Here is an 11,694-nt window from a genome sequence, read left to right as displayed (position 1 = left end):
TGTCTTACCCTCTTGCTTGAGGGTGTCAATGATGGCCTTCTGGACAGCAGTCAGGTCGGCAGTCTTACCCATGATTGCAGTTTTGAGTAATGAACAAGGCTGGGAGTTTTTAAAAGCCTCAGGAATCTTTTGCAGGTGTTTAGAGTTACGTCGTTGATTCAGATGGTTAGGTTAATAGTTTGTTTAGAGAACCTTTTCATGATATGCTAATTTTTTGGGACAGGCATTTTGGGTTTTCATGAGCTGTATGCCATAATCATCAGTATTAAAACAATTAAAGACCTGAAATATTTCAGTTGGTGTGCAATGAATCTGAAATAAATGAAAGTTTCATTTTTATCATTACATTATGGAAAATAATGACCTTTATCACAATATGCTAATTTTTTGAGAAGGACCTGTAATTACAGACTAATATCTTTGTTGACACAATTTTCAAAAATATTAGAGAAATTATTTGTAACCAGATTAGATCGATTTATAGATAATCAGAATATTTTTATTAATAGTCAAGATGGGTTTAGACTAGAGCAAATAATTCAACATCAGTGGCTCTCCTGGATTTAATAGAAGAGATAACTGCTGTTGATCAAAACAGTATTGTGTTTTTGTTGATTTAAAAAAGGCCTTCGACACAATTGACCACATCATCCATCCATCTATTTTCTTCCTCTTATCCGGGGTCGGGTCGCCGGGGTAGCAGCCTAAGTAGGGAAGCCCAGACCCCACTCCCCAGCCACTTGGTTCAGCTCCTCCGGGGGAATTACGAGGCGAACCCAGGCCAGCCAAGAAACATAGTCCCTCCAGCGTGTCCTGGGTCTTCCTCTGGGCCTCCTCCTGGTGGGACGTGTCCGAAACACCTCACCAGGGAAGCGTCCAGGAGTCATCCTAACCAGATGCCCGAGCCACCTCAACTGGCTCCTCTCTATGTGGAGAAGCAGTGGCTCTACTCTGAGTCCCTCCCAGATGATCGAGCTTCTCATCCTATCTCTAAGGGAGAGCCCAGACACCCTGCGGCGAAAACTCATTTCAGCCGCTTGTATCCGAGATCTCGTTCTTTCTGTCACAACCCAAAGCTCATGACCATAGATGAGGGTAGGAACGTAGATTGATCAGTAAATTGAGAACTTCGCCTTTTGACTCAGCTCTCTCTTCACCATGACAGACCGGTACAGCGCCCGCTTCACTGCAGACGCTGCACCTATCTGCCTATCGATCTCGCGCTCCATTTTTCCCTCATTCGTGAACAGGACCCCAAGATACTTGAACTCCTCCACTTGGGGCAGGACCTCCTCCCTGACCCGGAGAGGGCACTCTACCCTTTTCCAGCTCAAGACCATGACCTCAGATTTGAAGGAACTGATCTTCATCCCGGCCATGTCGCACTCGGCTGCGAACTGCTCCAGCGAAAGCTGTAGATCACGATCTGATGAAGCCAATAAGACCACATCATCTGCAAAAAGCAGAGACGCAATCCTAAGGCCACCAAAACGGATCCCCTCAACACCTTGTCTGTGCCTAGAATCAGAATCAGAATAAACTTTATTGGCATTGCACCGAGATACAACGCGAATATGTATGTACAGTCGTCCGAAGATGGGCGGAGTGCACAAAGCTGCGGCTAAAAATAATCAGCGCAGCCTTCTTATTCTTATTCAGAATAATGTTTTGCTTAGATAAGAAAAGGAAAGAAAACATGAGGAGAGACGGTATAAAAAAAAGATCTCTCACACCGTGTCCTAGACGGGGCACAATTTGAGGCATCAAAAAAACCTACCACAGCAAAGCAACATAAACAGACGTTATACACATATAGGCGGTGAAGACATTGAATTTTTAAGGAAAAGACCTAGCATAGTCCAGAGCCCCCCCTCAGCCATTGAAATTCTTTCCATAAAAGTTATGAACAGAATCGGTGACAAAGGGCAACCATGGCGGAGTCCAATTCTCACCAGGAACAAGCTCGACTTACTGCCGGCAATGTGGACCAGGCTCTGACACCGGTCATACAGGGACCTAACAGCCCGTATCAAATGGCCTGGTACCCCGTACTCCCGGAGTACCCCCCGCAGGGCTCCCCGAGGGACGTGGTCGGACGCCTTCTCCAAGTCCACAAAGCACATGTAGACCAGTTGGGCAAACTCCCACGCACCCTCCAGGACCCTGCTGAGAGTGTAGAGCTGATCCAGTGTTCCACGACCAGGATGAAAACTGCACTGCTCCTCCTGAATCCAAGGTTCGACTATCAGACGGACCCTCCTCTCCAGAACCCCTGAATAGACCTTACCAGGGAGGCTTAAGAGCGTGATCCCCCTGTAGTTGGAACACACTGTACGGTCCCCCTTTTTGAATAGGGGGACCACCACCCCGGTCTGCCAATCCAGGGGAACTTCCCCCGATGTCCACGCAATATTGCAGAGTCGTGTAAGCCAACACAACCCTACAACATCCAGAGCCTTAAGGAACTTCGGGTGAATCTCATCCACCCCTGGGGGCCCTGCCATTGAGGAGCTTTTTAACCACCTCGGTGACCTCAGCACCAGAGATTGGAGGGCCCGAACCAGAGTCCCCAGGCTCCGCTTCCTCAGTGGAAGACGTGCCGGTGGGATTGAGGAGGTCTTCAAAATATTCTGCCCACCGACCCATGACATCCCGAGTTGAGGTCAGCAGCACACCACTCCCACTATAAACAGTGTTGGTGGTGTACCGCTTTCCCCCCCTGAGATGCCAGATGGTGGACCAGAATCGCCTCGAAGCCATGCGGAAGTCATTCTCCATGGCCTCTCTGAACTCCTCCCATGCCCGAGTTTTTCTCTCAGTGACCCCTCGAGCCGCATGTCGCTTGGACTGCTGGTACCCATCAGCTGCTTCTGGGGTCCCACAGGCCAAAAAGGCCCAATAGGACTCCTTCTTCAGCCTGACAGCATCCCTCACCGACGATGTTCACCACCGGGTTCGAGGGTTGCCGCCGCGACAGGCACTGACAACCTTGCAGCCACAGCTCCGGTAAGCCGCCTCGACAATAGAGGCACAGAACATGGCCCACTCGGACTCAATGTCCCCTACCTCCCTCGGAACATGTTCGAAGTTCTCCCGGAGGTGGGAGTTAAAGCTCCGTCTCACAGGAGACTCTGCCAGACGTTCCCAGCAAACCCTCACAATACGTTTGGGTCTGCCAGGTCTGACCGGCATCCTCCCCCACCATCGGAGCCAACTCACCACCAGGTAGTGATCAGGGGACAGCTGCGCCCCTCTCTTCACCCAAGTGTCCAAGACATGTGGCCGCAGATCAGATGAGACGATGACAAAGTCGATCATCCAACTGCAACCACATCATTCTCATTGAAAAACTGAATAAATATGACATTAGAGGATTAGCACTACAGATCCAGTTATTTTAATGATAGGAGCCAGTTTGTACAGGTAAACCATGTACAATCCGAATTTTGTGTTAATGGATGTGGAGTCCCTCAAGGCTCTGTGATGGGACCAAAGTTGTTTATTTTGTATGTGAATGATCTGGTTATGTGTCAGGGCTTTTGACATGTTTTATTTGCAGATGATACTTTTTTTGTTCAGGTGAAGGTATTGAACGGATGTTAGAGATGATGCAGGCAGAATTCATAAAAATACAAACTTGGTTCCAACTTAAGTTATTAAATTTGGAAAAAACAAACTAAATTATATTTAGTAATAGAAAGAAAATGATCTAAGTCCCATTTAAAATTGAAAGTTTTGAAATTCATAGAGTTAATTAAATAAAATATTTGGGTGTTATTGATGAGAAGCTGACGTGGAAATCTCATGTAAATGGTTTAAGAATAAAAATAATAAAATCAGTTGCATTACTGTATAAAGTAAAAGAGTTTTTGAATGACAAATCTTTGTAAATTTTGTATAATGTAATGATTGTTCCATATTTAATCTATTGTATTGAAGTTTGAGGGAAAGCATGCAAAACAATTATAAATGCTATTTTCATTTTACAAAAAAGAGCTATAAGAATTATTAGTAGGAAGTGTTATGGTCACCCAACAAATATATTATGTCATCAGTTGAAATTGTTAAAATTTTAAGATTTGGTTGAATATAGTATTTTACAAATCATGTATAAAGCTCATAGATAAATATTAGCCTCAAATATTCAATTAAAATTAGTTAAAAAGAGTCATTATAACCGTAAGGGTTGTAAATGTTTGTAAAACCTCCATGTAGAAGTGGTGTGAAGGAGATGCTGTCGTTCAGGGAACAGGATGTGGAACTGCCTTCATATCAACGTAAATATTTCTAAAACAATTTAGATGTTTAAAAAGTTAAAATTGTTGGGAAAGTATGATACCATGTGAAGAATGCCTGATGTTTTTGTTTTCACTTGGGAGATTGTTCGATCCTGAGTTATTGTTTGTTTCTAGTTATTTTATTTTTTAAATAAGGGGCATATAAGAATTTAATTCTTCTTTCTGCACCCTTTTCATTCAGTGTTTTTCTTTTTAATGGATTTCTTTTGTTTCTTTTAATTGAAAAAATCAAAATTGTTGCAGCCTGAGCAGCACAGGTGTGTTGGTTAGATTCCTCACTGCAGTGTTTCCCCTGGTTAACGTGCCATGGCGGGGTGCTCATCTCATCCATGATTTTTGTTGACGGAGGGGGAGACATGGCTGAGTGCAGCTTGTACCAACAGTTTTTCAATTCATCCATCCATCCATCCATCCATCCATTTTCTTTACCCGTTTATTCCATTTTGGGTCACGTGGGTCGCTGGTGCCCATGTCCAGCAATCACTGTGCGAGGGGCGGGGTACACCCTGGACGGGTCGCAAGTCCATCACAGGGCCATATAGAGACAAACGAGACAAACAACCATTCACTCTCTCATTCACACCTAGAGACAATTTAGAGTTACCAATCAGCCTAACATGCATGTTTTTGGTCTGTGGGAGGAAACTGGAGCACCCAAAGAAAACCCACGCATGCACGGAGAGAACATGCAAACTCCACCCAGAAAGGCCCCCGGACCGGGATTTGAACCAGGGACCTGCTCGCTGAGAGGCAGCAGCTCTACCAGTTGCGCCACCGTGCTGCCCCAATTCAATTCAAAAATACTTTATTAATCCCAGAGGAAATTTATATGTTTGTGGTAACTCATCATCCTGGTTTCATTAAAGAGTTGTTCTAGATGCTGATGGCTGTGGCAGGAAGGATCTCTTGTAGCGTCTGTCTTACAACGGATTTGAAGAAGCCTCTGACTGAAGACACTCTGTTGTTGTATGACAGTCTGATGAAGAGGATGCTGAGGGTTGTCTATAATGTTCTTCATTTGATGAAGAATCCTTCTTTGTACAATCATCTCCAAAGGTTCTAGAGGAGTCCCCAGAACTGAGCCAGCCTTCTTTATGAGCTTGTTGATCTTTTTTAAGTCTCTTGTTCTGGTGCTGCTCCCCCAGAAGATGATGGCAGAAGAGACAGCGCTCTCTACAACAGACTTATAGAAGATATGCAGCATCTTGCTGCAAACACTGAAGGACTTCAGGTTCCTCAAGAAGTACAGTCTGCTCTGTCCCTTCTTGTAGATGCTTCACTGTTGCATTTCCAGTCCAGTCTGTTGTCCAGGTGAACTCCAAGGTATTTAAACTTCTCCACCACCTCCACTTCTTCTCCCATGATGGAAATAGGGTTGGATCTGTTCCTGATTCTCCTGAAATCTACAATAATCTCCTTTGTTTTGTTCACATTCAAGATGAGATGATTGTTTCCACACCATGACACAAATTAGTCCACCAGTTCCCTGTACTCAGCTTCTTGTCCATCTCTGATACACCTGACCACTGCAGAGTCATCAGAATATTTCTGCAGATGACAGGAGTCTGTTTTATACTGGAAATCTGAGGTGTACAGAGTGAAAAGGAATGGTGCGAGTACAGTCCCCTGTGGTGCTCCTGAGCTACTGACCACCTGGTTAGACACACAACCCTTCAGTCTCACAAACTGTGGTCTGTCCGTCAGGTAGTCTTTGATCCAGGTGATTGTTGAGGCCTCCACCTGAGTCTTCTGGAGTTTCTGACAAAGCAAATCAGGCTGGATTGTGTTAAATGCACTGGAGAAATCAAAGAACATGATTCTCACAGTGCTGTCTGCCTTTTCTAGATGACAGTGAGTTTGCTGAAGCAGGTGTATGATGGCATCTTCAACTTCAAGTCCACGCTGATAAGCAAACTGCAGTGGGTCCTGATATGTGCTTGTTTGTTTAGTCAGGTGGGTCAGCAGAAGTCTCTCTAGGACCTTCATGATGTGGGATGTCAGAGCAACAGGTCTATAGTCATTGAGGACTGATGGGTGAGTTTTCTTTGGCACTGGAACAAGACAGGATGTTTTCCACAACACTGGAACCTTCTCCTGGGTCAGGCTAAGATTGAAGAGGTGCTGCAGAACCCCACAGAGCTGCTCTGCACAGACCTTCAGGACTCTGGGACTGACACCATCTGGACCTGCAGCCTTATTCCGGTTCAGTCTCTCCAGCTGCTTCCTCACCTGACTTCTGGAGACGCAGAGGGGGGAGGCAAAGGAGGTATCAGATCTGATTTGGTTGAAGACCAACATGTAGAAGAAGGGTCCATGACTGAGGTGGTAGATACAATATTTGAGGTGTGACAGGACAGCCTTGGGTCAAAGGAGGGTGGTATGTATGTTTGGCTGTGGGCAAGAGAGGAGGATGCTGAGCTTGTTCCTGAACTGAACCTATTCAAGAATGTGTTCAGTTCGTTGGCTCTGTCCAGGCTTCCATCCTTCTGATCCTCCTTCTGCTTGAAGCCTGTGATCTGTTTCATCCCTGACCACACCTCTCTGATATTGTTCTGCTGGAGCTTGCTCTCCAGCTTCTTCTTGTACACCTCCTTGCTGTTTCTTATCTTGACTTTTAGCTGCTTCTGTGTGCTCTTCAATAATTCCCTGTCTCCCTCCCTGAAGGCTCTTTTTTTCTGGTTTAGCAGTTCCTTCAGGTCAGTGGTAATCCCGGGTTTGTTATTGGGGAAGCATCTCATTGTTCTGGTGGGGATGGTGTTGTTTACACAGAACTTTATATAGTTGGTCACACACTCAGTCATGGCATTAATGTCCTCTCCATGTGGCTGGCACAGTGCATCCCAGTCTGTAGCCTCAAAACAACCCCGCAGGGCTTCTTCAGCTTCCGTTGACCATTTTCTCACTGTTCTCTTTATTGCAGGTTGCCTCTGAACAAGGAGTTTATATTTTGAGCAGAGAAACCCAAGATTGTGATCTGATTTGCCAAGAGGGGGTCTTGCTTTAGCGATGTATGAATCCTTGACATTTGCATAAAACAAGTCCAGCGTTTTGTTTTCTCTGGTAGAGCAGCTGACAAACTGTTGGAATGTCAGAAGTGTAGCAGAGAGAGAGACATAATTAAAATCCCCAGATATTGCAACAAACACACTAGGGTGTTGTGTCTGTAGCTTAGCAACCTCGGAGCTGATGACATCACACGCAGTCTCGGCAACAGCATTGGGTTGAATGTAAACAGTTGCCAAAATAACACTGGTGAACTCTCTTGGCAAATAATATGGACGACAACTTAGGGCCAACAGTTCAATATCTGGACTGCAGAGACGACACTTCACAGAAACATGTCCAGGATTACATCATCTGTTGTTCACAAGCACTGCCAACCCACCTCCTTTTCTTTTGCCACTCCTCTTTAAATCTTTATCTGCTCGTATGGTCAGAAAGCCTGGCAAGGAAACGCTGGAGTCAGGGATATGATCCTGCAGCCATGTCTCAGTGAAACGCATAACACTGCATTCCCGATACTCTGGATGGGTCCTTGTTAGGGCTTGAAGTTCATCCAACTTGTTTCCCAGCGATCTCACATTGCCCATCATGATCGATGGAAGAGATGGTTTAAACTGCATTCTTCTCTCTTTCTCCCTCTTCTTTGCTCCTGCTCTGCATCCACGATGCCTCCTTTTCAACTCATTTGGGATTTGAGGCTGTAGTTGAGATATTATTTGAGCTTTGGAGATGTTAATCAGCTGCTCCCAGTTGTAAAAAACCTTGTTGTTATGGTTACGCATCATAACAAATGTCCAAAAGTAAAGATATTTCTGTAAAAATCCTTCCAGCTGCACAGCATCCGACACCAGAGGAAATAATCATCCAAAAAAAGCGATTTATATCCAGAAAAAAGAGGAATTAAAGTTATCAAAAGTAATATCTCAGAATGAAAGTAACAGAGCTACTCCAACATGCAGCCACCTTGAGCGGCGCAATTCTAGAACTCTAGAACTTTTGAGGAGGGGGGTGGGGTTCAGCTTTACAGAAAACGCAATGTGAGTGCTGCCTTTAGCTTTTTAGCTAGAGAGCCTGTATTTCATGCAGCTAGCTTATTGGTATGTCAGTGCCGGGTGTTGGGGGGGCAAATTCGGTTTGGTAGGCGGGTTGCTCAGTTCTGTTGACAGGGTGGGGCACCCCGCTTGTATAATGGTAGGGGAAACACTGCACTGGATCTTAGTGAACTTTATAAGAAATGAGGTAACTTAATAAAAAAAGCCTAATTTGAATTTAGCCAGTGACAGTAGCCACACCTATAAAAAGATGTTTACAATTTTACATTTGACCTAAACCAGTTTGTTGAATACAACACCAACAGGGTGTACCAGAAACCAGTTCACAGATGGACCTGAATGTTGGGTGGGCTACAAAATTTACCATGGCTTGGAAAATATATAAAGTGTTTCTGATGTCCTTCTTGTCTTTATACTCCTGCTGTCCTAATCTGACCAATCTCCTGCTAAATTACTTGAACAATAATCTGTCTTCAGACCACAGATCTTACTGGGACAACTGGATCAGTTTCAGACTGGCAGCTTCCACCGACTAAAACTAGAAGGTCAAACCATCCATCCATCCATTATCTTTACCCGCTTATTCCATTTTGGGTCACGTGGGTCGCTGGTGCCCATGTCCAGCAATCACTGTGCGAGGGGCGGGGTACACCCTGGACGGGTCGCAAGTCCATCACAGGGACACAAAGAGACAAACGAGACAAACAACCATTCACTCTCTCACTCACACCTAGGGACAATTTAGAGTTACCAGTCAGCCTAACATGCATGTTTTTGGTCTGTGGGAGGAAACCGGAGTACCCGGAGAAAACCCACGCATGCACGGAGAGAACATGCAAACTCCACCCAGAAAGGCCCCTGGACCGGGGTTTGAACCAGGGACCTGCTCGCTGAGAGGCAGCAGCTCTACCAGTTGTGCCACCGTGCTGCCCAAGGCCAAACCAATTATGGTATATTAGATCTTGTTGTGCAGTTAGTTCCCTGAAAATGGAGAGCATCCTGTGCTCCAGCATCATTCAACATTTGTTTAGACTGGTTAATCCCATTGAGCCTGGAGGACTGATTTACAAGAGAGACCTGAACAATGTGATCAATGGTGTGGCATGGAGGCTGCACAGCTGCAGAAAGAAAAGCTTTGCAGAGAGTGGTGAAGGCTGCACAGAAGATGCTGGAGTCAGTCTCCCCACCATCACAGACATCTACACCTCCAGATGCAGGAAGAGGGCCATCTGCATCATGAAGGACTTCACTCACCCAGCACACACACTTTTTGCCCCACTCCCCTCAGGAAGGAGGTTGAGGAGCATTAAGTGTAGAACCACTAGACTGAGGAACAGCTTCTACCCTGAGGCTGTTAGACTCATGAATCTCTAACTAGAATAATCACTGTGAAAAATCACATCATGTTGCTGCTGATCTGTTTCATGTTGCTGCTGATCTGTTTCATGCTGCTGTGTTCATGCGTGCACATCTGCTCACACAGACTCATGTTCGTGCTGCTGTTCAACGTATTGTTTTTATGCTACTAGTGCTTAATGTATTTTAGTTTATGTTTTTCTTAGTTCATATCTTTGATGTTATTACTGTTTATCTTTTACAATTTATACTTTTATTGGATGTAACTGGGACCCTGTGTACACAGTTTTGTTCCACCACATGCGCCACACGTGGTGCGTGACAAATAAAGAACCTTTGACTTTGACAATAAATGAGAGCACATGAGGCACGAGGCCCTGAAGCCACACGGAGCTCATGAAAACTCTGAGTTTAAAGAGACACTAAAGAATCAAACAAGTGCTAACGTCCTGAAAGAGTCCGGTAAAGAAAGTCTTCCTGTGCAGTAAATCTGAGAGAAACTAAGTGATCGATCATTTCTGTTATCCTACACAGAATTCTCAGGATTCACATTTGTACAAATGAGAAACTGCTGCTTTCTGTGATTTTGCTGCAACATGAGAAGCACTAAATGAAGAGAATGTTCTTTGTGATGAGCGTAGTTGAGTTGTTGTGGAGCCTCCACAGCATCACGGGTGTGTTCTGACTGAATGCTGGGTGCTGAGGCGTCACGGTGGAACCTGAACAGGCTTCGTGTCGTTGCTGAACGTGCTCCACTTGCTTCCTGTCTGTTCCAGCTGGTCCCCCCCTTCCAGCCCCAGGTGTCCTCAGAGACGGACACACGCTACTTCGACGAAGAGTTCACAGCACAGACCATCACCATCACCCCGCCTGAAAAATGTAAGCACATCTACTCTGAACATCCTTCTGTCCTCATGTACCTGGTGTGAAGGAGCACTCTGCTGCTTTAGGATCAGTTTACTGATCAGGACTGCTCAGTGTTGGTCTTCTGGGCTACTAGAGCAGGCGTGGGCAACATATGGCCCGAGGGCCAAAAGAGGCCCTTGAACAATCTCCATCTGGCCCCCAATATTCTTAATTGAACCAAAAACATCTTTTCAATAAATAAATGGTAACCAGCATTTTATCAATGAAGAAGAAGGAGGTTCAACTTGAACATCTTGGACAAATACGTAGAAAATATTTGGATTAAGACTAAAGCCCCCAGTATACTGCCGCGTACATCCATACGCAGAGGTACGCACGTACGTACACGGAGGTACGAGCGTACCCCCCAGGGCATGTCCGTGCAAAGCTCAATTTTTACAACCGCATACGCGTACGTACGCGGTGTCGCACAATAAACTGCCCAGCGAGGGACTGTTTTGTTTGCGACACCAATGTATTAAATTCCTTCTTCATCCCTGATCTGGCCTTTTCTTTAGTTTTTTTGCCAAGAGGCAGTGATCTCTTCCTCCTCCGTTGATGCCATGACTGAAATGGTGACAAATGAAGGAATTTGTCAAATTAAACTCAGGTCCAGCGTGGCTGCGGGAGGTCTGGAGATTTCCTGGTGGGCTGCTCTGATGTGTGGGCTGTAGAGCCAGCGCTCCCTGTTTTTTTTGTTTTTTTTTTAGATCTTTTTATTAACAACATATAAACACAGAAGACCGCTGTGGCGGAGGCTGCCAGCGCTCACTTTTTCTTATTTTTTCCAACCTGTCCAGTAGGCGTGTCAACAAATGACCAGTCGATTACCTCAATTTGTCCCGAAGGTAAACGCCCCTTGTCTGTGAAGCTGCTCTGCAGCTGCTCGGGGTGTACGCTGGAGTTTAATGACTGAACCCTCTGCGTACAGTACACGTGTACGTACACGTGAATGGACGTATGCGGCAGTATACTGGGGGCTTAAGACTTCTTTAGTCACTGTGTTTACAGAACTACACTGAACCTTAAACAGAAAACAAAAGTAACTTTTTGTTGCATATATATGTATACAAATATAT

General features: G+C 45.3%; 1 protein-coding gene across 1 annotated transcript in view; it reads left to right on the top strand.

Moving 5' to 3' along the window:
• akt3b (v-akt murine thymoma viral oncogene homolog 3b) overlaps nt 1–11,694 on the top strand; it is a 97,522-nt gene that overhangs the window by 28,900 nt on the left and 56,928 nt on the right. Inside the window, exon 11 of the mRNA XM_037689999.1 lies at nt 10,486–10,588. Coding sequence (XP_037545927.1) covers nt 10,486–10,588 — 103 coding nt within the window. The remainder of the gene's footprint in view (nt 1–10,485; nt 10,589–11,694) is intronic.

This window comes from Nematolebias whitei, chromosome 16 (genome assembly GCF_014905685.2).
Source record: "Nematolebias whitei isolate Nwh7 chromosome 16, NemWhi1, whole genome shotgun sequence".
NCBI lineage: Eukaryota > Metazoa > Chordata > Actinopteri > Cyprinodontiformes > Rivulidae > Nematolebias > Nematolebias whitei.
Note: the sequence above shows the minus strand (reverse complement) of the source record. Positions and strands in the feature narration are given on the sequence as shown.